The sequence below is a fragment of the Herpailurus yagouaroundi genome, unplaced genomic scaffold, assembly GCF_014898765.1.
Source record: "Herpailurus yagouaroundi ecotype Mexico unplaced genomic scaffold, PumYag 192, whole genome shotgun sequence".
NCBI classification, from domain to species: Eukaryota; Metazoa; Chordata; class Mammalia; order Carnivora; family Felidae; genus Herpailurus; species Herpailurus yagouaroundi.
In genome coordinates this window covers 20,135,483-20,162,442 of record NW_024412423.1, presented here as the reverse complement: position 1 = coordinate 20,162,442, position 26,960 = coordinate 20,135,483, and the positions used below count along the sequence as shown (strand labels likewise).

Here is a 26,960-nt window from a genome sequence, read left to right as displayed (position 1 = left end):
ACCTACCCACCCACTGCTTACCCCAAAGGCGGCCACGAAGGCCCGCGAGGCCGGACTGGCTCCGCCCACGCAGGCGGCCGCTGGGGGTTCGAAGGGCCCGCCCCTTCCGAGGAGCTTCCCAAAACCCAGCGCGGCAGTCCGCAGCCGCGCTAAGATGGCGACTCCCATGCATCGGCTCATAGCTCGGAGACAAGCGTAAGTGAGGGCCCGAGTAGGGCCGCGGGGCGGGCTGGGGGCGGGGAGAAACGCGTCAGCCGGTGAGTGAGCAGGGGCCGGGATGGCGGGCAGGTATCGGATCCTCAGTGTGGACAGGCGGAGGGTGGTCGTCTCTCTCACTTGTTGCTGCTCCGCGGGGGCTCGGCCCAGGCGATAAGTTTGGTGTCCACGGGCTAGTGATTGCGTGGAAGACGGCTGCGTAAGGTCCCCGGGGCGGGACCTAGGCTGCGAGGTGGGATAGGTGCTGTTCTGAAGAGAGCCTAGCGTTTGGTTTCCGCAAAGGGAATGCCCAGGAGTTGGGCACTAAGTGGTATGTGCCCCTTTGCCCACCCAGCCGCCCACCCCACGCGTGATCCGGGAAGCCTGAAGCCTTGATCCGACACCCTCCAGTCTCACCGACGTAAACCTTCAACTCCCTGTGAAGTCTCCAACCCAGCTGGCTTTTCCTGCCCTCTTCCTATCGCCTTCCCCAGGAACCCTGACTACAACGCCGATTTTTCTCCCCAAGTTATCTTCTCACTTTCTGCCATTCATTCTCTTCAGTAAATATTAATTTATTTTAATTAATATTTATTAAAATATTAGGCCGCTCTCTGCCAGAATTTGGGTCTAAAGAAATGGAGGTGTTCAAGACCGGAAATATTGCTTTCAGGAAACTTATATTCCTTTGGTGAAAAGAGTGGAACAACTAAACATTTTAAGTAAATATAGTTGATGATAAGAGCTTTGAAGGAAATAAGAGGTGATGGAAAGAAAGGTCCAGTTTAGGTTGGTTGGACTGAAAAGGAATACCTGCAGAGGTAGCATTTGAACAGAGATCAAAAGTGTGAGAAAAGAGGTGCTCATGGGGTGGCTCAGTCCTTTGAGCATCTTGACTCAAGATTTCAGCTCAGGTGGTGATCGAGGGTCAGGATTGAGCCCTCCTTGGGCTTCCCTCTAAAAGAGGAGCCTGCTTAAGATTCTCTCTCATCCCCTCCCTCTCTCTGTCTTAAAAAAAAAAAATTAGAAAAGAGCCAGTCATGAGAGGATTTGGGGAAAGACCATCCAGAAAGTGACAATTGCTTTGAGACAGGAAAGAACTTTAATTTTTAACAACTAAAAGCTGGCCACTGTGGCCATTGGGCGAGAATCAGTGGCACAAGAGGTTTGCTGTGAACGCATAATGCAGGAATCATCCCAGACACCCCTCTCTGGTAAAGCCTTTTTTTCTCTTCTACCAACATGTACACCTGAACTGCCATTTTTTCATTCTCCTGGCATTTCATGTTGTTACCATTTGCAAGTCCATAATTCATCACTCATAGTTAGCTTGCATATTTATCTGTTTCTTTTTACACTTCTGTTTTTTATTATTTTTTGTTGTTCTTCATGAGTTCCACCTGTCACACCCGAGGAAGAGTTCCTTGAGCTTAAGGGTAAACACCTAGGGAGTCAAGGTAGTATGCCTCCTGGAGGAGAAGGCTTTGAAGTCAAACAATTCTGAAGTCAAGAATAGAGTGACTATAACACTCAATAGGTGTGCTAAATTATGTTACTATCAAACTCACAGATTTGATCTTTTGGGTGTTGGATTCACACTTGGATAGATCCACTCTGTTGGTCCCAAGATGGCTGCACTATCTAGGGTCCTTTATATCTGTCCAACTTCAAGTTGATGGCATCTCATTGTCTAGATTGAATCATGTCTATGGGATTGCCATGCTCTGATTAGCAGATCTCATTCTTTTACCAGCACAATTGGATGGATCTTTATAAATCAATGATGAGCTAGATAGGTAGGTTAGGTAGTGAATGCTAGATTGGTAAAACCAACCAATATCCACTTAAATGAAGTGAAAGACTTAGTATCTAAAGAATATTGTTATTTCTTATTTAAGAAGTGTCAGAAAGTTTAGTAAATGTTTTTCTGTGGAACGCCTGTATTTGGTAAATGAGCTATACAGAAGTAAAAGACTTATCTTTAGGAGTTTCTAATCTTTTGGAGGAAGAAAATAAATGGTGTATGATAAAAAGCGGTCATGGTATAAAGACTAAGTCCTCAGGGAGTTGGAGAAGGAGACCTTTAGAAGTTAGGGAAGTCCAATCGAGTTTAGGGAGTATTTGGGGGCAGAAAGCAGAAGAGGAACCATTATTTTTCATTTTATCTTCATCAAAAAGTTTTAATTTTGTTTATAAAGAGCATATATTCCATAATAACAATTTTAAAGTATTTTTAGTATTTATTTAGTTATGTGAAGTGAGAAAGTACTGTTGTCATTCTTTTTAAGAGTCTTTGGACTAATAGAGGAAAAATAATTCTTGTGGATGCTGAAGAGATGGTACTGGAATTCAGTGGAAAGTTTAACAGAAAAAATGACCCCAGATAGTGCCCTGTTGAGATCCCAATTGAGAGGATATTAGTTGGACTAATAATAATTAAAAAAAAAAAAGCCTAAATTTGAGCTTCCCATTCAGCAGAGTTAACTTTAAATCAATTGAAATGAAATCATTTTCACTTTGTAAATTGTAATTACATCTACTTATATTTAAGTAGATTTGTAGAATCTTTTACTATCTCAGATCATTTCTTCTGCTAAACCTTCCACTGAATTCCAGTACCATTTATTCAGCATCTGTGAGAATTATGTAACTTCGGCTTGGGTAGGAAGGACATACTTACCTCCTGAATCAGCCTGTTACATACAGTTTATATTGAGCTGAAAGGAAAATAATATTGATGAAGCTAAACCCTGCTCCCTTCTAACTTTCTAGCTTTGGACCTAAACTGTGATTTTAGTCATGTAAAAACCCTAGATGTTATCCACTTGAATTGCTATCATGTCAAGCTTCCCTGTCTCGTACTTGTATTGATTTTCTGGACTTAAGTGTCAGACTTACTTTTACCCTTGTTAAATTTCATCTTGTTAAATTTGACATTCAGTTCTAGCCTGTCAAGACCTTTTTAGATCCTGATTTGGTCATTCTTTGTATTATCTATCCCTCTTAGCTTTGTGTCAGCTATAGGTTTGATAAACATGCACATCTGTATTCTGTTCTCATCCAAGTCATTTATAAAATGTTGAACACATCAGGGGCACCTGGGTGGCTCAGTCAGCTAAGTGTCCGACTTTGGCTCAGGTCATGATCTCACTGCTTGTGAGTTCCAGCTCTGCCGTCAGGCTCTGCTCTGACAGCTCAGAGCCTGGAGCCTGCTTCAGATTCTGTGTCTTCCTTTCTGCCCTTCCCCTGCTCGTGCTCGCTCTCTATCTCAAAAATAAACAGTTAAAAAAACGTGTTTTTTTAATGTTGAGCAAATTCAAACTAAAGACCAAGCCCTCAGGCCATTGCTAGATACTCCGCTATACATTTACTTCAACCTATTAAACAGTACTATTCTGTCCATAATGCTCAACTGATCTATTTCCTAGATGCCTTATTGAAATACATATACCCAGAAGCCAATAAGAGTATTAGTCTGTAATGATTTGATACTTCGTGATTGAGCTTCTCTTTTTGAATGGATTTAATAAATCCAGCCAGAACTTTGCCTGGAATAGATGTCAAGTTCACTGGCATAGTTTGTGGAATCTACCTTTCTCTCCACTTTGAAAGTCAAAACAGTATTTGCCTACTCTCAGACTTTCAGCACCATTCATGTATGCCAGGGTTTCTCACATTACCAGCAGCAGTACAGTCATGTCACCTGGAAAATCTCTGGTATGTTGGGGAGCAGTCACTTGGGCCATGTGACTTAAACACATTCAGATGGATAGAAGGGCCCTGTTACCCACCCCTCACTATCTTGGGATTCAGTTCTACTCTTTTCATTCTACATATAATTGTGTTTGAGTTAAGAATGAAGAAAAATAAAAATAATCCTTCTTGTTCTCTTAGCCTATAACATGACATTGGTGACCAATTTGCCTAGCACCCAAAATAATGAGTCTATCCCTTCTTTTGGTTTTGTGTGCTTTATTCCACACCCTCCATGCCCCCCCCACCCTCCCCCCAGTTCTTTGTGCTTTAGATGTAACTGAAACACAAAACAATTTTGATGTTCTTGACATTTTTCACTACTCTCAGCTTTTTTCGGTAGGATATTTATTTATTTGTATTAGGTTTAGATATTTCTCTAAGGCCTTTAGCCCTCTTATGTACTCATTAGTTATATGTTACTTGGAAAAATATCTTGATTTTTTTTTTTTTATGATTTCACAAGCATTCCATGTTCATTGTAGGAAAGTTAGAGAATACAGATAAAGAAAAAATGTATTACAACCCTACCCCAAAGATAATAATTTTTTACACTTTTTTTTTAAGTTTATTTATTTATTTTGAGAGAGACAAAGATAGTGTGAGTCAGGGAGGGGCAGAGAGAGAATGCCAAGTGGGCTTCGGGCTACCAGCTGCAGGGCCGGGTATAGGGCTCGAACTCACAAAACTGAAATCATTACCTGACTGAAACCGAGTTAGATGCCACCGACTGAGCCACCCAAGCACCCCAACCATTTTTTACATTTTAATGTATAACCTTTTAGGTCATTTTTTAACATTATAAATGGCCTCGTAGTGTTCTTTATGGATAAACAATAACTTTCTGGCCATTTCCATTGCTGTTGGATAGTTTACTCTTTTTTTTTTTTTCTTGAGAATATTTGACACACAATGCTACTTTAGTTTCAGGGGTACAACATAGTGATTATAGTGATTCCACAAGTTTATACATTATGCTGTGCTCACCTCAAATGTAACTATCATCTGTCAGGTTTATCTTATAAACCATATTATACTTCCCATAATAAATATACAACTAAATTTTTGCATATATGTATCCATTATTCTGGATTAACTGGTAAGAACATTTTTTTTAAGTGTATTTATTTATTTGGAGGGGGACCAGAGAGATGAGAGAGAGAATCCCAAGCAGGCTCTGTACTATCAGCACATGGGGCTCAGTCTCACAAATTGTGAGAATATGACCTGAACCAAAGTCAAGAGTTGGAATGCTAACCGCTGAGCCACCCAGGTGTCCCAGTATGGGTATTTTTTTTTTAAAGTCAGGTTTACTCAAAACACATGAACATATGGGAAGGTGGGGGGAAGAGAAGAGAGGGAAACAAACCACAAGAGACTCCTAATGACAAGAGAACAAACTGAGGGTTGATGGAGTCACATGCTCTACCAATTCAGCCAGCCAGGAGCCCCCAAAATTCATCCTTCTTAATGTACAGTTCTGTGAGTTCTGACAGATAACTATAGTCTTGGAAGCATCACCAAAATCAAGATATAGAAAAATTTCATCATGAAAAATTTCTTCATGACCCCTTGTAAGTAAGCGCTTATCAGCCTCTGGAAACCACTGATATCGCTGTAATTTTATCTTCTCCATAATGTTGTATGCAAATAGAATCAGTCTGTGGCCTTTGAGTCCATCATCTTTCACTTGGTTAATTCCTTTGAGATCCACTAAAGTTCTTGCACATATTAATATTGCATTCTTTTTTTTTTTTTTTTTTTTTTTTTTTTTTTTGAAAGAGAGGGGGAAACAAGGGGGGGGGGCGAACAAGTGCGTTAGGGGGGGGGGGGGGTGCAGGGAGCGGTGGCAGAGACAGAGAACCCAAAGTGGGCTTTGTGCTGATAGCAGAGAGCCCAATGTGGGGCTCAAACCCACGAACCTTGAGATCGGGACCTGAGCCAAAGTAATATGCTTAACCAACTGAGTCACCCGGGTGCCCCTCTTTTTTTAGTTATTGCCAATATATCCCATTGTATGGATATACAAGTTTGTTTATCCATTTGCCAGTTTAAGGACATTTTGATTGTTTCCAGTTTGGTGTTCCTTTTGAATACAACTGCTATTAAAGGTTCATGTAGTCTATTGTGTAAACTTAAGTTTTCCTTTTTCTTTCATAAATAGCCTAAGAGTGGATTGCTTGACCATATAGTAACTAGTAATTTTATGGGAAATCTTATTAGAAATTGGCAAACTTTTCAAAAATTCATATTTTTGCACATTGCGTTCCAATTGTTCTGTACCAGTTGTTGAAAAGACATTTTTCTCTACTTGATTTTTTTTTTTTAAGTTTTTAAAATTTATTTATTTTGAGAGAGACAAAGACAGTGTGACTGGGGGAGGGGCAGAAAAAGAGGGAGAGAGGGAACCCCAAACCGGCTCTATGCTGCCAATGCAGATCCCAGCGTGGGGCTTAATTCTACAAAACTGTGAGATCATGACCTGAGCCAAAACCAAGACTTGGGCATTTCAACCAACTGAGCCACCCAGGTACCCCCCCCATTGAATTTTGTTTATACCTTTGTCAAAAAAGCCGCTACCCATGCATGTGTATGGATTGTATTCTGTTTCATTGATGTATTTGATTTTGTAAACACCACCCTGTGGTGATAACTATAGCTTTATAATAAGTCTTGAAATCAGGTAGTGTTCTAATTTTGTTCTTTTTCAGTCATTGCAACTATTGTAGATTCTTTGTATTTTTGTATGCATTTTAGGATCAGGTTATCAATTTACATAAAAGAAACTGCTGAGATTTCAGTTGGAATTGTACTGAATCTATAGATCAGCTTTTGAAGAATGGATACCTTAACTGTTTTGAGTTTTCTTATGCATTAATCTGTGTGTGTATGTGTGTGTATTCATCTTTTTTAGGCCTTTAACTTTGCTCACCGATGTTTTATAGTTCACTGTAGAGGTGTTGGACTTTTCATCAGATTTATCTCTATGTATTGTAATAATATTTTTTTAATTTCAGTTTTACAATTGTTTCTTGCTAGTATATAGAAATACAGTTGACTTTTAGGGGCACCTGGGTGGCTGAGTCAGTTAAGTGTCCGACACTTGGTTTCTGCTCTGGTCATGATCTCATGGTTTGTGGGTTTGGGCCCTCAGTTGGGCTCTGCACTGACAGTGCAGAGCCTGCTTGGGATGCTCTCTCTCTCCATTTCTCTCTGCCCCTCCTATACCCTCTCTCTCTCAAAATAAATAAATAAACAAAAAAAAGAAAAGAAAAGAAAGGAAATACAATTGACTCTTGTATATTGACCTTGTATCCTGTGACCTTGCTAAACTCATATATTCTTGTAGCTCTGTTTTAGATTCTTAGGGATTTTTTTAGGTAGATAATGACCACTTATACTGTCTTTTTTGGGTTTTTTTGGTATGTACATTTTTAAGATTTTCTTGTAGTTACCAAATGGCCCTTCAGAAAGTCTGTGCAACTTAGATTCTTACCAGCAGTTAAGAATGTATATCTTGGTGGTACCAGGGTGGCTTAGTTGGTTAAGTGTCTGTTGATTTCAGCTCAGGTTATGATCTCACAGTTCTCTGAATTTGAGCCCTGCATTGGGCTCTACACTGACAGTGCAGAGCTTGTTTAGAATTGTCTCCTCCCTTTCTCTCTGCCCTTCCCCTATTTGTACTCTCTCTGTCCTTCTCAAAATAAATAAATAAACTTAAAAAAATGAACGTATATCTTACCATATGTGGAGTGCCCATTCTCTACCTCTGCCAACAATAGGTCAATATAGCAGTCATGTCCTACTATTTTAGGTATCAAAGAAGGTCATTTCATATACAAAAAAAAAAAAAAAAAAAAAACCTGTATAATTAGAACACTTCTTTGGGCTTTAGCTTAGGGTATAGAAATGGAATATTTTTTGAATAGAGTATTCACATGGGTAGAAATAAATGCTAATCTTGTTTACTTTAAAATTAAAGGTCTGCCTCATTCAGCATTCTGTGGAGATCAGTATTTTTAGAGGTGGTTAATTAATGGTTAGAACATGTCAATCATAGATGGGCCTTAGATATTTGTGAATGTTCTATTTATGACAACAGAAAACTACACATTGCTGGTGGATAATATTTTTAATAGCTGAGATCTTAAGTTATAAGTTTATTAATTTGGGGAAAATAAACTCTGAGTTGGAGAATACTTTATTTTCTTGATTCTGAGAGGTTTCCTCACACTATCAATCATATTTTCATTGTTAGGAAATACTGTGAAAGGCTTTGAAATGGATTTCAAAAAAAGATTACTAGATGTCATGTCTAATCCACTCTTACTGGTTGTGTGACTCTGTGAGAGCCTATCCATCACTGTCTTTGAGCTATTTTATAACTTTGTAAGTTGTAGAAAACTGATAGGAAAGATTCTTACCCATACATATACGTTATGATTGATTCTTGCAATGTGACTGTTGAGTAGTTTTTAACTGTCTGTAAATTCATTTCAGCATTGTTTTTTGTTTTTTTTTTCTAATGTTTATTTATTTTTGAGAGAGGGCACATGCACTTGAGAGCTGGGGAGGGGCAGAGAGAGGGAGACAGGATCTGAAGCCAGGTTTTGTGCTGGCAGCAGAGGGCTTGATACAAAGCTCAAACCCACCAACGGTGAGATCTCAACCTGAGCCTAAGTCAGACTCTTCACCAACTGAGCCACCTATGCACCCCCATTTCAGCATTCATGATCGAATTCTCTTTTGAACCAGTTACACCATCTGACTAGTTCCTTTATTTTTTTTAATATATACATTTTTAATGTTTATTTTTGAGAGAGAGAGACGGAGACATTGCGAGCAGGGAAGGGGGAGAGAGGGAGACATAAAATCCCAAAGCAGGCTTCAGGATCCGAACGGTTAGGCCAGAGCCCAACATGGGGCTCCAACCCACAAAGTGGGAGATGATGATGACCTGAGCCGAAGTCAGATGCTCAACCGATTGAGCTGCCCAGGCTCAATCCTTTATTGATCATTAGTTACTTTTTGTTACTGTTACTGTTACTAGTTCCTTTGTTTATCATTAAACCTTTGACGTGTGTTTGTTTTGTATGTATTTGTTTTTTTGCTTGTTTTCAAGAGTTTATTCACAGGCTGTTTTGTATGTATTTGTAGGAGAGTCATGATTATACACTTAAAAAAAAATTTTTTTTAATGTTTATTTTTGAGAGAGAGAGAGAGTGAGTAGGGGAGGAGCAGAGCGAGAGGGAGACAGAATCTGAAGCAGGCTCCAGGCTCTGTCAGCACAGAGCCCGATGCAGGGCTCAAACTCACAAACCATGAGATCATGACCTGAGCCAAAGTTGGGTGTTTAACAGACTGAGCCACCCAGGCACCTGATACACTTTTGTTTTCTTAATGTTTATTTATGTTTGAGGAAGAGTGCATGAGAGCTGGGGAGGCGCAGAGAGGGGGAGGACAGAGGATCTGAAGTGGTTTCTGTGCTGATAGCAGGGAGCCTGATATGGGGCTTGAACCCAAGAACCATGAGATCATGACCTGAGCCAAAGTCAGACACTCAACGTACTGATCTAGGTGTGCCCACAATTTTACACTATTTACAAATTGTCTTTAATGTTTCTGAATATATTATTATTGGGGTGCACTTTACAATTATTTATGTTATGTGTTAAATGTGTTAATGGTTCTTTTTGCCTCAAAAGCTAATATTAAGTCCATAGAATGTTTTATGGTTGATGATTTTAAAAGTTTGCTATGACATTACATGTTCAGATAAAGTCTGAAATTATCATCATGGCTCTGGAGGTTGCTGGCTGAAATTTAAGAACTATTACTAATCAAAAAGCTGGGTCTTTTTTATTATCTTTTAATACTATATCTACTGAAATAGTCTTAGTTCTTTAATTGTAACATTAGTCTTCAGATTAGGATTAAGTTTTGGACAGATGCTAAAACTAAATTATCATCAAGATTACAGAACCTGGTCCACAATGCAGGAATTAACTAATGAAAAGCCCACTATAAGCAATATATGTCGTCTTAAACACTTACCTATTTCAGTAATCGTTTTACAAACATCTACTGAGCACCAATTATGTGTTCTCCAGGGATAAAAAAGGTGACTGCTCTAGGTCAAAATTAAGAACCCAGCATCTCATCATGCAACCATGTTATGAGAAAATTTACAGTGCCATGTATCATTAATCCAGATACAATATATAGATTGGCAATAATAACTTCCAATTAATTGTGTGTTACTTTATACCAGATGCCTTACTGCTTGCTATGTATACATCCTAGTCTATAGAGTGGGGATAGTTCTTTCAAACTCACTGAGTTGTTATGGAGAATAGATGTGATTATTCATAACTGATACTTAGCTAAATTCCTGGCACATGATAAGTATAAGCCCTGGTTATGGTGTCATCTAATTCTCACAATAACATAGTAAAAGTGGGTATTATTGCATTTTTTAGAAGAGGAATCTAAGATTCCAAAATCAGTTTGCTAAAGAGCATACAGCTATGTAGTGAAAGAGCCAAGATTAAAAAAAAATGTTTTAATGTTTATTTTTAAGAGAGAGACAGAGTGCAAGTGAGGGAGGGACAAAGGTGGGGGAGACACTGAATCCGAAACAGGCTCCAGGCTCTAAAGCTGTTAGCACAGAGCCTGACATGGAGCTCTAACCCACAAACCATGAGATCATGCCGTGAGCTGAAGTTGGACATTTAACTGACCAAGCCACCCAGGCACCCCAAAAGCCAAGATTTTCTAAAACCTTTGTTGTGAAATAAAGCACATGTACAAAAAAGTTCAAACGACATAACTATGCCACTTAATAAATTATTATAAAGGAACATTCTACTTGATTACCGATGTGGAAATGTTTGGGTTTGGAGTGAACGATCAAGAAATAATTCTTGAGGGGTGCCTGGGTGGCTCAGTTGGTTAAGCGTCTGACTTTGGCTCAGGTCATGAGCTCATGGTTCATGAGTTCAAGCCCTGCTTAGGGCTCTGTACTGACAGCTCGGAGCCTGGAGCCTGCTTTGGATTCTGTGTCTCCCGCTCTCTCTGTTCCTCCCCCCGCTCTCCCTCTGTCTCTCTCAAAACTAAATAAAGATTTTTAAAATTATTTTTTAATAAAAAAATAAAGTGAAATTAATTAAAATTAAATAAAAATTTAAAAAAAAAGAATTCTTGAGACATCTTCACTGCAAAAAGGTAGTTTTATTAAAGAACCTGTGGGCAGAAAGAGCTACACTGGGCTTGTGACAGGTGACTGCTTTTAAACTTTCAAGTTGCAATAGTGTTAGGGACAGCATAAGTCTCCAAGGAATTTTGAAAACAAGGTTTCCAGGACCCTGAGGGTGCTAGCTGTTGTTAGGAAGAGGTCATTTATTACTGTTTAGTAAACCCTCAGTCATGAGACCCTTCAGAAGATGTATATCAGTAGGCCGTATGCTTGAAGGGTAATTGCTGACATATATCTTGGTGAGTAGAGATAAAGGAATTTCCTAAGGAATTTCTTACATGTTTAAAGTAGAATCACAGGATCCTGAGGGATTGGAATAATGTTAAGCTAAGATTGCCTTTTGCCCTTAGTAAAGTGTCAACATCAAGGCAGCTGAGCTACCTCAGGAAGGTCACTGTTCCTGCTTGAAGGACTTGTCAATGGGTTGTAAGTAGTAAGGAAATTTAATTTTTTTCTTTTGCCTTTGTTTCCCATATCAGTTACCACCCAGATCAGGTAATAAAATTGCCAGTCTACCAAAAGCTATTAAGGCCTTCCCACTCATGACCTTCCTCCTTCCCAAAGGTAATCCGTCACCTAACATTTATGGTAATATTTTCCTTGCTTCTCTTTGTGTTTTTACCATCTAACTATGCACTGGAGTTTAATTTTGCCTGTGTCTGAACTTTGTACAGAATCAGACAATTTGGATTCTTTTGAATAATGTGGCTTCTTAAATCTGTGAAGTTTGTTCATTTTTTTTTGTTCTTATTTTTTTATGTTTTTATTTTATTTTTGAGAGAGAAACACAGTGAGAGTGTGGGAGAGGCAGAGAGAGACAGAGACAGAATCTGAAGCAGGCTCCAGGCTCTGAGCCATCATCGCAGAGCCTGACACAGGGCCTGAACTCACAGACCACGAAACCATGACCTGAGCTGAAGTCGGATGCCCAACCGACTGAGCCACCCAGTTGCCCCTGTTCACTTTTAATATTATGAAGTATTTCACTGTATTCTGTACCATAAATTATCCATTCTACTTGGATGTTATCTCCAGGGTTTTGTTTTTTTTTTACATTTATTCATTTTTGAGAGACAGAGAGAGACAGAGCAAAGCAGGGGAGGGGCAGAGAGAGAGGGAGACACAGATTCTGAAGCAGGCTTCAGGCTCCCAGCTATCAGTACAGAGCCCTACATGGGGCTTGAACTCACAAACCGGGAGATCATGACCTGAGCCAAAGTCGGATGCACAACCAATTGAGCCACCCAGGCACCCCTCCAGTTTTGAGGAAATTACAAGTCATGCTGTTATATTCGTTAGTTCTTCCTCTTCCCTTCTTGAACAAGTCACCCCTAAAGCCATTAAGTAGTGTAGAGCAAGATAGGCCTCCACGCACAGGGTTGACTTGGCATTGGAATATTGGAGCTGAAGTGGGTAAGGAGGGCATCTACATAGATGTGTGAAGTGATCTGTAGCATCAGCAGGGTGTGGAGGGCATCCAGTGGGGGGAAGGGCCACTGCAGGGTGTCAGATCCCTAAAGTGGGGGGAAGGTCCAGTGTAGGGTATCAGATCCCAAGCAAGGTGAGGAAGGTATCTACACAGAGGAGCAATTTAGCATAAGTTATCACCCTAATGGAGAAAATATCTACACAGGGAAGGGGAAGTGTAATTTGGTATGAGGTGTCAGAGCCTAAGTGGAAAGAGAAATGTGACTCTAAATGTCATCATGGCTCCATCAGTCTGATTGCAGGCTGGGACAAGGAAAGTAGATGTGCCTAAAATTTTTTGTTGTACCAGAGAGCAAGGAAGTATCCCCAAAATGAAGAAGTCATGTCAAAAGGACACAGAACCCAGCTTGAAAGGATTCCTTTCCACTGACCACATCTAGGACAATCTGAGTATCAACATAAATCATGTAACAAATTATACCTTATTGAATAAGATAGAAAAATATGAGTTCATACTGATAGATGAATAAATGAACTAAAAACTTAGTGGGCAAGATATTTATGTACTTTGAAATACCAACCCACAAAATACTTATTGTTATATCAGTTTTCACTTACAGTTGTGTGACAAATCATCCCAGAACTTAGTGGCTTCTTTTTATTTATTTATTTATTATTTTATTTTAATGTTTGTTTATTTTTGAGAGAGACAGAGTGCAAGCTGGGGAGAGGCAGAGAGAGGGAGACACAGAATCTGAAGCAGGCTCCAGGCTCTCAGCTATCAGCACAGACCCTGGTGTGGGACTCAAACTCACGAACTGTGAAATCATGACCTGAGCCAAAGTTGGATTCCTAACCAACTGAGCCACGCAGGCGCCCCCTAATTTTTATTTATTCATTTTGAGAGAGAGTGAGAGAGTGCACATTCATGAGCAGAGGAGGGGCAGAGAGAGAGAGGGGGAGAGAGAGAATTCTAAGCAGGCTGTGCACCATCATCACAGAGCCCACCATGGGGCTCGATCCCACAAACAGTAAAATCATGACCTGAGCCAAAATCAAGAGTTAGACGCTTAGCCAACTGAACCACCCAGGAGCCTCAGAACTTAGTGGCTGCAGTTATCTGAAGGCTTGATCAGGACTGGCAGATCTGTCTCCCAAGATGGCTCATTCACAGGGCTATTGGCAGGAGGCCTCAGTTCTTCACCACGTGGGCCTCCCTAGAGGCTGCTTCAGTGTCTGCATGACATGTCAGCTAAGTGACTTAATCTTCAAAGTCACACCATCCTGATTTATTCTGTTAGAAGCAAGATGCTAAATCTAAGCCACCCTTAAAGGTAGGGAATTAGGGCTTCCCTTTTTGAAGTGAAAAGTATGAAAAATTTGTGGACATCATTTACAACCACCATAATTACAAAAGTACAAAAAGTAACTTTAGAATGTAAACTTGGTCAACCCTCCTTAATCAAGGAATCAGAGTGCATATCATCAGTAATAAGACAAATTGCCATCTTGTGTCACCTGGTAGGAATATGGTGAGAAGGACACAGCCCATTTCTGTTACATTCCTGCCAAGAGGCATGGCTTGAATCTAATCATGTAGAGATCTCAGATGTGGTAGTTGACCTCCAAGATAACCCCCAATGATCCCTGCCTTTTGGCATTCACACTCTTGTGCAGTCTCCTTTCAAGTTATTCTAGGATTGGTCTGTGTGACCAACAGAATACAGCAAAGGTGATGCTATGTCATTTTCAAGATTAGGTTATAAAAAATTATGACTTCTTTCTTAAGTTGCCTTGGTCACTCCCTCTGGGGAAAACCGTGTTGTAGGCAGCCCTATCTTGTGGAGAGGTCAACAGGCAGGGAACTGAAGCTTCCTACTGATAATCGCATGAGTGAGCTTGAAAGCAACTCAAATTGAAGCACATTCTACAAAATAACTGGCCTGTAATCTTCAAAATTGTTAAGGTCATAATAAGCAGGATACGACTAAGGAACTCATTAGACAGAAGGAAATCAAATAGACTTTACAAAGGCAACGTAGATGCTGAATTGGATTTTGCTATATAGAACATTATTGGGACGTTTGATGTCCCTTAAATGTAAGGGTCTGAAGATTAAATGGTAGGAATGTATCTATTTTAATTTCTTGACTTTGATGGTTACTTTGTTACCTAGAAGAATACCCTAGTTTATAGAAAAATGCAATGAAATATTCTGAGTTGATGAGTCATCAGTTTGGCAGTTACAAATGATACAGGAAAAATAGTTCTTTGAACTGTACTTAGAAGTTTTCTATAAGGGTATGATTAAAAAGTTTTAAGAGCTACATAAAGGAAAGCAATATTTTAATACATGTTATCTGGTATAGCTGTGCATTGAATTCTGTTGTATAAATACTTATGAGTGGAACTACTGGATCATAGAGTGTACATCTCTTTAACTATAGTATATTTTTTTTCAAAATGGTTGTACTGGTTTGCATTCATACACACAATGGATATGTGTTCCTCTTGCTATGTATCTTTGCTAACATTTGTTATTCTCAGTTTTTAATTTTATTCTTTCTGGTATGTACGTATGCCTTGGTATCTTTGAGCATTTAATATGCTTTTCTTTGATTAGTAAAGAGCAAGTTTTTTTAAGTTTATTTTAATTAATTTTGAGAAAGAGCAAGCGGGGGAGGGGCAGAGAGGGAGAGGGAGACAGAATCCTAAGCAGGTTCCATGCTGTTGGTGCATAGCCTGATGCAGGGCTTGAACTAACAAACGGTGAGATCATGACCTGAGCCAAAATGAAGAATCAGACGCTTAACCGACTGAGCCACCCAGGCACCCCTAAAGAGCAACTTTTTATATGTTTATTATTGATTTGTGTTTCCCAGGCCCATTTTTGTGCAGTCTTCCCATTTTCCACTTCATCTTATTTTTCTATGATGTGTCATTTTCTTGGTGATTTGTAACATCTTCTCCAACTTCTTGGCTTCCCTTTTTTTTATTATTTATTATTTTTAAAATTTTTATTTATTTTAAAGGCTTTTTAAGTTTATTTATTTATCTTGAGAGAGACAGGGACAGCACAAGTTGGGGAGGGGCAGAGAGAAGGAGAAAGAGAATCCCAAGCAGGCTTCGCACTGCCAGTGCCGAGCCCGATGTGGGACTCAGTCCCTTGAACCGTGAGATGATGACCTGAGCCGAAACTAAGAGTTGGATGCTTAACCTTCCGAGCCACCCAGACGGCCCTTCCCCTTTTTTTCTCTCTAAATTGTTTTTTAAGTTTATTTATTTATTTTGAAAGAGAGAGTGCACGTGCATGAGAGAGTGGGGGAGGGGCAGAGAGAGAGGGAGAAAGAATCCCAAGTAGTCTCTGCACTGTTAGTGCTTGGCTTCCCTTTTTACTCTCTTTATGTTATATTATATGTATACATACATATGTGTGTGTGTGTGTGTGTGTGTGTATGTGTGTGTGTGTGTATAATTTATTTATTTTTAGAGAGAGAGAGAACCAGCAGGGAAGGGGCAGAGAGGAGGAGAGGCAAAGGATCAGATGCAAGCTCCTTACTGACAGCAGAGAGCCCGACTTGCGGCTCGAATTCATGAACCATGAGGGCTCGAAGTCACAGACCACGAGACCATGACCTGAGCCAAAGTGCGACACTTAACGAACTGAGCCAGCCAGACGCCCTTTGCACTTTTTGTTCATTTGTTTGTTTATTTTTAATCTCCTCACCCAACGTGCGGTTCAAACTCACGACCTCAAGATGATGCTCTTCCAAATGAGTCAGCCAGGTGCCCCTCCAAGTCACCTTTTTTATACCATCTTGTAAAACATGTATTCTTTGACCAGTCTGTAATCAATGTTTGTATATGGTAGAGAGTAAAGTCTCATTTTTTCCAGATGTATAACCAGTTGTCCCTGTATACTTAATAACCTATCTTTTCTCCCACTGCTGTCTAGTGCCATGGTTGTCATAAAATAAGTATTCTTACATACATTAGTCTATTTTTGGGCAGTCTGTTTTGTTCCATGGGCTTGTGTATCTTTGCTCCAATTTCATATTTTTAATTGGTATAGCTGTATCATTAAGTCAATGACTTTTAATCTAAGTCTTCTCCCACTTATTCCTTTACAAGAGCATTTTGGCTATTCTTGGCCTTTTCCATATACATTTTAGAATAAGTTGGTTAACAAAACAAACAACCTGTTTTGATTTTCATTGGCATTGCTTTGAATCTATTGATCAGTTTGTGGAGAATGGACATTTTGAAATTATCAAGTTTTCTTGTGAACATGGTATATTTTTCCATATAGCCACTTACTTAGATGTTTAATTTCTCTCATGATGTTTATATTGTGCAAAGAACTCTTGTACATATTTTCTTTGTATCTCTACGTATTTGATATTTTTCAGGAAATTATAAATATCACCTTTTAAAATGTCATCTTAACTGTTTTTGTTATAGAATCCTGCTGAATCCTACTTGCTGCTTGTTTTGGTGGGCTCTCAAGAATGTTAATTACAGGGCGCCAGGGTGGCTCAGTCAGTTAAACATCTGACTTTGGCTCAGGTCATGATCTCGCGGTTCATGAGTTTGAGTCCGGCATCTGGTGAGCTTGTGCCCACTTTGGGTGAGCAGGAGCCCCACTTCAGATTAATACAACCCTGCTTCAGATGAACATGAGCCTCACTCCTCTCTTTCTTTCTCTCTCTGCCCCTCACTCACTTGCACCCTCTTTCAACTAAAAAAAAAAAAAAAAAAGAATGTTAATTACATGTATATATGTATGGTCAGTTGGATAGTAGGAAACACTAACTTTCAACCTCAAATGAGTGAAATGTTATCTTCTAGAAAAGAATTCCATTCTTCTCCCTAGTAAACCTCCTTTATGTGGAATATTTTTATTAATAACATATTTGTGGAATTGGGTTTTCTCTCATGTTAGGTAAGCACTTACATAATAACCTCAATTTTACCTCCTTATTGGCAAAGCCTAAAATTTTTGCTATCTGACTCTTTACAAAGTTTGCTGACCACAATCTGAAATCTTGCTGATCTTGTGAATTCTAACTATTTCAAAATACTTTATCTGTAGATTCTTTGGATTTGCCATGTACATAATATGTCATCAGTGAGGAATGAACATTTTATTTTTTCCTTTCCAATTCTTTTCATCTATTTGACTTTACTTGCTGCATCTTAATCCAATTTCAGGGATTATAGGATTGGGATTTTTCTTTTTCTCCTAGATGAGTAGAAGCTGAGCTGTATTCTATATACACTTGGTTTATTCTCATAGTATAAATCTTCAGAGACCTAACCCTGGATACATAGTTTATCTCCGTGGCTTGTTATAATGAGGTTTACCCCGCTGAGCAAACACTTCCAGCTCAAGTTGACTTAAATACAGAGCTGACTGCTGTGGATTTCCATTTTCTTCCATATTTTGGCTTGGTTAGATTCTTCACCCCGTTGTTAGTTCTCTGATGCCTCAAGCAGATTGTTAAAAATGTTTTGCCTGTCTTTTCTATTTCTGAGCTGAGGAGTTGGTCTGCCTAGTCTGCCATTACTGGAATGGAATTGAGGAATGAAGATTTGAATGGAGTTCTAACTCCCAAGGTCCATGTTCTTGACTACTTAGTATCCTGCCTTCTAATTAAATCTGACATAATAAACAAAGTATAAAATTATGTTTATATTTGACCTTAAAAATATTTACATTATGTGTACTTTTAAGGATAGAAAATGTCAAGTCAAAATCTTAAGTCCTGTATTCTATTTTCTTTCTGTTCTTTTGCTCTGCAGTGAAGCAAATAAGCAACATGTAAGATGTCAGAAATGCTTAGAATTTGGACATTGGACTTATGAATGCACAGGAAAAAGAAAATACCTACATAGGCCTTCAAGAACAGCAGAACTAAAGAAAGCTTTAAGAGAAAAAGAAAACAGATTATTATTATTACAACAAAGGTAAGTGTACATGTGGGAGTTTTTTTCTTTTTTCTTTCTTTTTTCTTTTTTTCTTTCTTTCTTTTTTTTTTTTTTTTAAGTAGGCTTCAGACCCAGTGCAGAGCCCAGTGCAGGATCTGAACCCACAACCACAAGACCTGAGCTGAGATTAAGAGGCACACACGCAACCAACTGAGCCACCCAGGCACTCTCCAAAGGAGTATTTTTATTTATAGAATTTATTAAACAACTAAATGTCTCATGGTGGTTATCCAGATTTAGATTATAGTATAGGCTAACATTTAATGAGTGCTTACTATGTCCTAGGTGCTATATAAGTTCTTGACACCTATTAGCTTATTCGAGCATCACATCTGTACAATTAATGTACGTACTATTATCCCCATTTTACATGTGAAGAAACTGGAGCCTGGAAAAGTTCAGTTACTTGTCAGTGTCACACATTCAGTAAGTGGAAAGATTAAGTGTTAAACCAGCCAGGCCTTGTTCTTAATCATTGTACTTCATTGACTTAACTGCCAGTGAAATGACAGCAGACTATGAGGTAGGTTATATGAGCCATCAACCTGAAAGATAAAATGGCCAGTTGTTATTTTACCAGCAAAATGAGTTTATTCGGGAATAGTAAAGGCATTGCAATCCGGGACAAACAAACCATGGCAAACCATAGGCAGGTCCAAGGAACAAAGGAGAAGGGCTTGCTTTTATTGGGGAAAAGAGGAAATTGGGAAGGGCTGTTTGTGTTTTAAGTTCATTTATTTATTTTGAGAGAGACAGAAACAGTGCAAGTGGAAGAGGGGCAGAGAGAGTGGGAGAGAGAATCCCAGACAGGCTCCTCACTGCCAGCCCAGAGCCCGAAGTTGGGCTTGAACTCACGAAACAGTGAGATCATCACCTGAGTCAAAAGCAAGAGGCAGATGCTTAACCGACTGAGCCACCCAGGTGCACCAAGAAGGGCTGTTTTAAACAAAAGTCCATTGGAAGAGAATAAGAGATCAAGATTCTCATTGGACGACTGTGGCAGTTTCTCCTGGCTGTTGCTATTGCTAGACAAGAAGAAAACTGTCCTTCCTCCTGCTGGAATGGTAAAAGTAAGCTACTTCCTACTGAAGTATGCAAGGTACTATTCTTCATGTTGGGGTCTGCTGTTAATGACGAGTGGTAGTGTGTGAGAACCCCCCTTTAGAGCTTCCCAACTCCATTTTTTATCCAGTTCCCTTTATTGTTATAGAGTCGATATGGAAAGACATCCAAGATACTTAAACTAAGTATATAAATAGGATAGAAAACAGTATATATAATATGCTATCATTTATGTTAAAAAAGGAGAGAAGGAATAATGAAATTTTTTTGGAAATATAAAAGAGTCATAATAGTGGCTCCATTCTAAAAAAAAATTTTTTATGTTTGTTTATTTTTGAGAGATAGATAGAGATATCACAAGCGGGGGAGAGGCAGAGAGAAAGGGAGACACAGAATCCAAAGCAGGCTCCAGGCTCTGAGCTGTCAGCACAGAGCCCGACACAGGGCTCGAACTCACGGACCAGGAGATCATGACCTGAGCTGAAGTTGGACACTCAACCAACTGAGCCACACATGCACCCCATAGTGGCTCCATTATAGAAGGAGAACTGGGTAGGAGGGACCTGGAAATGTGTTACTTACCCTTTTGTGTCCTTTGAATAAAGCTTTTAAAATTGCTTTGAAATAAGTAAGTAAACATGTTTTAGAAACTGAAATGGGGGGGCGCCTGGGTGGCGCAGTCGGTTAAGCGTCCGACTTCAGCCAGGTCACGATCTCGCGGTCCGTGAGTTCGAGCCCCGCGTCAGGCTCTGGGCTGATGGCTCGGAGCCTGGAGCCTGTTTCCGATTCTGTGTCTCCCTCTCTCTCTGCCCCTCCCCCGTTCATGCTCTGTCTCTCTCTGTCCCAAAAATAAATAAACGTTGAAAAAAATATATAAAAAATAAAAAAATAAAAAAAAAAAAAAAGAAACTGAAATGGGAAGGTGTCAGGTGTACTCAGTGCTACAGATGAGAAGCAGCATCTTCATAAGGACTGTTAGCTATATAATAGTGTCTTAAACACATGGACTTTCAAGGTAGCAGTCTCCCAATTTGTGGAAATGAATGCTCCTCAAGGGTTATGCAGGAATAGATAGGTAATCAATTTCTAGGTCATCAACATTCATACATACTTTTTCAAAACTAAATTTGTATGAGAACTTGCCTGCCAGTTCTCCTTTTCCATTCTCTTTCTTCATGTGTGAAAACATTTTTCAAAATAGTGGTATATGTACAAAGAAAGTGAATAGCTCTAATTATTAGGAGCAAATTCTTTTGTAATTTTTTTTCCCCCAGGAAACCTGAAGGAAGACCTAATTGAGCTGCCAATTTAAAAGTATATTTTAATTTATTATTTTTTTAAATGTTTATTTATTTATTTTGAGAGAGAGCACAGCAAGCACAAGCAGGGGAGGAACAGAGAGAGAGAGAGAGAGAAAATCCCAAACAGGCTCCGTGCTGCCAGCACAGAGCCCGACACATAGCTCAAACTCACAAAACATGACGTCATGACCCGAGCTGAAATCAGGAGTCAGCCACTTAACCAACTGAGCCACCCAGGTGCCCATAAAAGTGTTTTTTAATCATACATTTTTGTGACTCATGGAATACAACATTGGAGGAATTCAAACAGTGACATTGCTACAACAAAACTCTATTCCCAACTGTTGAGGTTAAGAAGGTTTCTTAGGGTCAAATCTATACAAATTAAATATAGGAATTGAATTAATGCTGAACCTTGTTGGAATTTAGCAATAAGATCCATGGATACATTAAGTGGAAAAACACTCGATGTCATTAAGAGATGCATTTCCAATAAATTTACTTTGATGTGTAATACTTATTAAAATTTGTAATGTATTGGGGCACTTGGGTGATTCAGTCAGTTAAGTGTCCAACTTTTGATCCTGGCTCAGGTCATGATCTTATGGTTTCATTGGTTCAAGCCCCGTGTCAGGTTCTGCACTGGTGGCCTGGAGCCTGCTTGGTATTCTTTCTCTTCCTTTCTCCTTCTCTCTCTCTCAAAATAAATAAACTTTAAAATTTATAATGTATTTCTACATTGTTTTAATCAATTGTATTATCAGTAATGGTTGCTCAATTCAGAATTTTTAAACACTTTTAAAGTCTTAGGATCATATGCAATTAAAAAATACAATTTTAAGTTAGGTCTCTGTTTTTATTGCCGAGAAATACCATAAGTGATCACTAAAAATCTTTGCCATAAAAATATATTAGGATACTTTCTATAGGGAAACGAGAATAAAAGTACAAGTTCAGGGGTACCTGGCTGGCTCAGTCAGTGGAGCATTTGACTCCTGATCTCAGAGTTGTGGGTTTGAACCTCATGTTGAGTGTGGAGCCTACTTTAAGAAAAAGAAAACAAAAAGAAAAAAAAGTACAAGTTCAGTGAGGAAAAAAGACAGTGTAAAAGTACCAACTGTTAAAGATAAGCTTGTTCATAATTTTTGAGTGAATTACAGTAGGTATCAAATATTGTGGCATTTACTTTCCATTGGATACAATTACCAAATGATATAATAATTTTCTTTTAAAATTATATATATGAGATGAGTCATTACACTTTTCGTTAATATTAAAACTTGGATTTAAAAAAGGAAGAGGCAAAAAAAGTTTTTCAAATTCTTTATTAAGAATGTAAGAGGGCTGCGCCTGGTGGCTCAGTTGGTTAAGTGTCCAACTCTTGATTTTGGCTCAGGGCATGATCTCAGTTCATGAGATTAAGCCCTGTGTCTTTCAGCTCAGAGCCTGCTTGGGATTTTCTCTGTCCCTCTCTCTCTCTCTTCATCTCCCCTGCTGGCATATGTGCTCTCTTTCACACACACAAAATAAATAAACATTTTTTAAGAAAAGAATGTAAGCAAAAGGGAGGCACCTGGGTAGCTCATCAGTTGAGCATCCAGCTCTTGTTTTCAGCTCAGGTCATGATCCCAGGGTCATGGGATTGAGCCCTGCGTCAGGCTCTGCACTGAATATGGAGCCTGCTTGGGATTCTTTCTTTCCCTCTCTCTCAGCCCCTCTCCCCTGCTTGTGCTCTGTCATTCTCTCTCTTAAAAAAAAAAAAAAAAAAGAACGTAAGCAAAAAATGTTTGAAGAGCCCTGTCCTAAAAAAATATAGGGGTGCCTGGGTGACTCAGTCAGTTGAGCCTCCGACTTCAGCTCAGGTCATGATCTCAGGGTTTGTGGGTTCAAACCCTGCACCAGGCACACTGCTATCAATGCAGAGTCCACTTCTGATCCTCTATCCCCTTCTCTCTCTGCCCTTCCCCTGCTTGTGCGCTCTCTCTCCAAAACAAACATTAAAAAAATTTTTAATAAAGTATAATAGTTATGAATAATTTCAACATTTACTTTGTTTTTCTAGTTGTATGGTATGAATATCTTGTTCTTAAAAATACATAAAACTAGGGGCACCTGGATGGCTCAACCAGTTAAGTGTCTGACTCTCAATTTCGGCTCAGGTTATGATCTCATGGTTGGTAAGAGCCAGCCCTGCATCGGGCTCTGTACTGACAGTGTGGAGTCTGCTTGGGATTCTCCCTCTCTCCCTCTGTCTGCCCCTCTGCCCCTCTCAAAATAAATAAATGTTTTAAAAAAAAATACACAAAACTACATGAATTTTAGATATGGCTCTATTAGATAAAAACTGCTGATTTTTGGTTCACTGATAAAATGATGAAAGTGTATGAATCTCAGTGATCATCAGTTTTTCTGGTGTGATTGATAAATGTACTCCTACCACTTATTTTACCATGAAAATAACAATTGTAGTAATTCCATTATGTGAGACAACTTTACATAAATATATATTTATATTCAAAGACTCAAAAAATAAGGATACAAACATTATCTAGGAAATACAGAGAAGTCAAGAATATAAAAATGTTAAATTTACAGGACAGTGCTATAGTAATAGAAGTAGTTATGTAATTTGAAAACCCGATATAGCATGTATATTTGGCAGAAATATAGCAGCAAACCATTCGTATATTTCATTCAAAAATCATCAGACTTTGTTCTTTATAAATAATGTGAGTAGTGGCTCAGTTGGTTAAGTGTCTGACTTCAGCTCAGATCATGGTCTCATAGCTCATGAGTTTGAGCCCTGCATCGGGCTCTGTGCTGACAGTTCGGAGCCTGGAGCCTGTTTCAGATTCTGTCTCTCTCTCTCTCTCTCTCTCTCTCTCTGCCCCTCCCCCTCTCGCGTTCTGTCTCTTTGAAAAATAAATAAACGTTAAAAAAAAAAATGTGAGGGAACACAGTCTTGAAGTATTAAGTGTCTGGTTTTAATAATAGTAAATAACAATAACTGGAGGTGCCTGGGTGACTCAATTGGTTAAGTGTCAGAGTCTTGATCTCAGCTCAGGTCTTGATCTCGGGGTCATTAGTTCAAATCCTACATTGGGCTCCACACTGGTTGTGGAGTGTACTTAAAAAAAAAAAAAAAAACTAACTAAATAAATCAAATAGTAAATAACTGAACAATTTAGGGGACATGCAGAAAAAGAAATGGCTATTTTATTTCATTTTATTTTTTTATTTTTTTTATTAGAGACAGAGTGAGTAGAGCAGGTTCTATGCCTAGTGCAGAGTCCAACACAGGGCTCCATCCCATGACCCTTGGATCATGGCCGAAATCAAGAGTAATACGCTCAACTGACTAAGCCACCCAGATGCCCTAGAAATGGTTATTTTGTTTTATTTTTAATTTTTTTAAATGTTTATTTATTTTTAAGAGAGAGAGAGACAGAGACAGAGACAGTGACAGAGACAGAGCATGAGGAGGGGAGGGGCAGAGAGAGAGGGAGAGAGAGAATCCGAAGCAGGCTCCAGGCTCTAAAGTGTCAGCACAGAGCCCCATGTAGGACTTGAACCCGTGAACCATGAGATCATGTCCTGAGCTGAAGTTGGAGGCTCAACAGACTGAGCTACCCAGGTGCCCCCAGGAATGGTTATTTTATAGACATGTTTTTATTACTTATTTTTGAGAGAGAGTGAGAGACAGTGTGAGCAGGGAAGGGGCAGAGACAGAGGGAGACACAGAATCCGAAGGAGGCTCCAGGCTCTGAGCTGTCAGCACAGAACCCAAGGCCGGGCTAAGCTCATGAACCATGAGATCATGGCCTGAGCTGAAGTCGGAGGCTCAACCGACAGAGCCACCCAGGCACCCCCAGAAATGGTTATTTTAAATTAAAGGTTGCTTTCCTTTTTTTTTTTTTTTAATGAAATAGTCATTTATAAGATAATTCTGAAAACTCAAATTATAGTTGGTGTTTTACTGTTGTTTTGTTATTCCATAAGTAGTTGGTTTAGCCATGTCAGCCTTAGCTTAAAACTAAAAAGAATTGGGGCGCCTGGGTGGCGCAGTCGGTTGAGCGTCTGACTTCAGCCAGGTCACGATCTCGCGGTCCGTGAGTTCGAGCCCCGCGTCGGGCTCTGGGCTGATGGCTCAGAGCCTGGAGCCTGTTTCCGATTCTGTGTCTCTCTCCCTCTCTGCCCCTCCCCCGTTCATGCTCTGTCTCTCTCTGTCCCAAAAATAAATAAACGTTGAAAAAAAAAAAAATTAAAAAAAAAAAAAAAAAACTAAAAAGAATCAAATTGGTGCACTCAGTCCTCTTAACCACCAACTTACCTGGCTTCTAAGATACAGTTGATAATATCTGTCTTACCCTTTTTTTTTTTTTTTTTAATTTTTTTTTTCAACGTTTCTTTATTTTTGGGACAGAGAGAGACAGAGCATGAACGGGGGAGGGGCAGAGAGAGAGGGAGACACAGAAACGGAAACAGGCTCCAGGCTCTGAGCCATCAGCCCAGAGCCCGACGCGGGCCTCGAACTCACGGACCGCGAGATCGTGACCTGGCTGAAGTCGGACGCTTAACCGACTGCGCCACCCAGGCGCCCCTGTCTTACCCTTTAAGTACTGATTAAGTTGACTGCATGTATCATATGCAGCCTATAGTAGGAAACTAACTTATTGCTTATAACAAGAAAATACTGGAGTCAGTATTTGTCATGAAAGACAAAGTGTTTCTCCAATGTAAAACAGTTTTGGGGATAGCTGAAGGGTTTGCCTGAGCTGTGTATAATCACTATTAACAGGAGCTTTTTCCCCCCTCATGTTTATCAGCATCGGAGAAACTAATGTAGAAAGAAAGACGAAGAAAAAAAGGTAAGTGTGGCTTTAGGAAATTATGTAGATAATAAAGAATACTCATTGGAGGGATGAAAAGAGTGATTTTAAAACACTTGTGATAAAATTTGGATCTGAAATCTCTTGTCTGGAATTCGTGATTAAGTATCATCCCTTTTTCCTCTCTTTACCTGACTGGAATTTATTGGCTTCATTTCTCCTTTTTCTCCAACTTTCCAGAGTATACCTGGAAGTAGTAAATAATTTCTCTTAGAAATCTCTCTTATTCTATTAGAATAGGAAATATTATTAGACTGGTAAAAAAAAAAAATTGGTGACCAGCTATATATCTGGTGAGAGTAAAGATTATGAAACATTTACCATGCTCTCCAAGGCTTAAATAAACCCAACAATTACACTGCAACTTTATTCTAACATGATTCATTCTGGAGTATATTAAGAGTAGGAACACTGCTCTTGAACTCCATCCAGGAGAGTTACGTTATTAAAGTAAAACCTGCGGTTGCTGCGGGATTACTAGTCACACAGTCCCCAGCGCACCACATCTAGGGATCCCGTGGTAGCCAGGCTTCAGTGTATCCATATACCTCGTTCGCCCATGAAATTGCTTTTTAAACATTCTGTGAAGGGTCAGCTTCCCCTGCATGTAACTGTTCACTGTCTAACAGGTCTAAGAGTGTCACCAGTTCCAGTAGCAATAGCAGTGACAGTTCAGCCAGTGATTCTTCATCTGAGAGTGAAGAAACATCTACCTCATCCTCCTCAGAGGACAGTGACACCGATGAAAGTTCCTCCAGTTCATCATCTTCATCCTCCTCCACGAGCTCTTCCTCGTCCTCTGATTCAGACTCAGATTCTAGCTCTTCCAGTAGCAGCAGCACCAACACAGAGAGCAGCTCCGAGGATGAACCACCAAAGAAGAAGAAAAAGAAATAGAATCGCTCTGTCCCTATTGGACTGCCGGACTGAACACATCAGTGTGATTCTCGAAAGGGAATTTAGATCGTGTTAAGGCCAAACAGGTTAACCAGTCAACATTTCTAGAGTTTGGAAGTTTCTAAATGTTTTACACATCATAAGAGCATAAAGAGTATTGTGTGTGTGTGCGTGTGTGTGTGTATATATATA

General features: G+C 39.4%; 1 protein-coding gene across 1 annotated transcript; it reads left to right on the top strand.

Moving 5' to 3' along the window:
• ZCCHC10 (zinc finger CCHC-type containing 10) lies at positions 1–26,853 on the top strand. Its single transcript, XM_040444470.1, has 4 exons — positions 1–195; positions 18,434–18,598; positions 25,809–25,850; positions 26,501–26,853. The coding sequence occupies exons 1-4, from the start codon at positions 155–157 to the stop codon at positions 26,766–26,768; spliced, it is 516 nt and encodes a 171-aa protein (XP_040300404.1). The 5' UTR covers positions 1–154; the 3' UTR covers positions 26,769–26,853.
• The last annotated feature ends 107 nt before the right edge of the window (positions 26,854–26,960 follow it).

What these genes read in the sequence shown, in the direction of transcription:
- ZCCHC10 (XM_040444470.1), top strand. Translation starts at nt 155, where the DNA reads ATGGCGACTCCCATGCATCGGCTCATAGCTCGGAGACAAGC. An exon ending in CTCATAGCTCGGAGACAAGC is followed by an intron (nt 196 to 18,433) that starts GTAAGTGAGGGC and finishes TTTGCTCTGCAG; the next exon opens with TGAAGCAAATAAGCAACATG. An exon ending in AGAAAGACGAAGAAAAAAAG is followed by an intron (nt 25,851 to 26,500) that starts GTAAGTGTGGCT and finishes ACTGTCTAACAG; the next exon opens with GTCTAAGAGTGTCACCAGTT.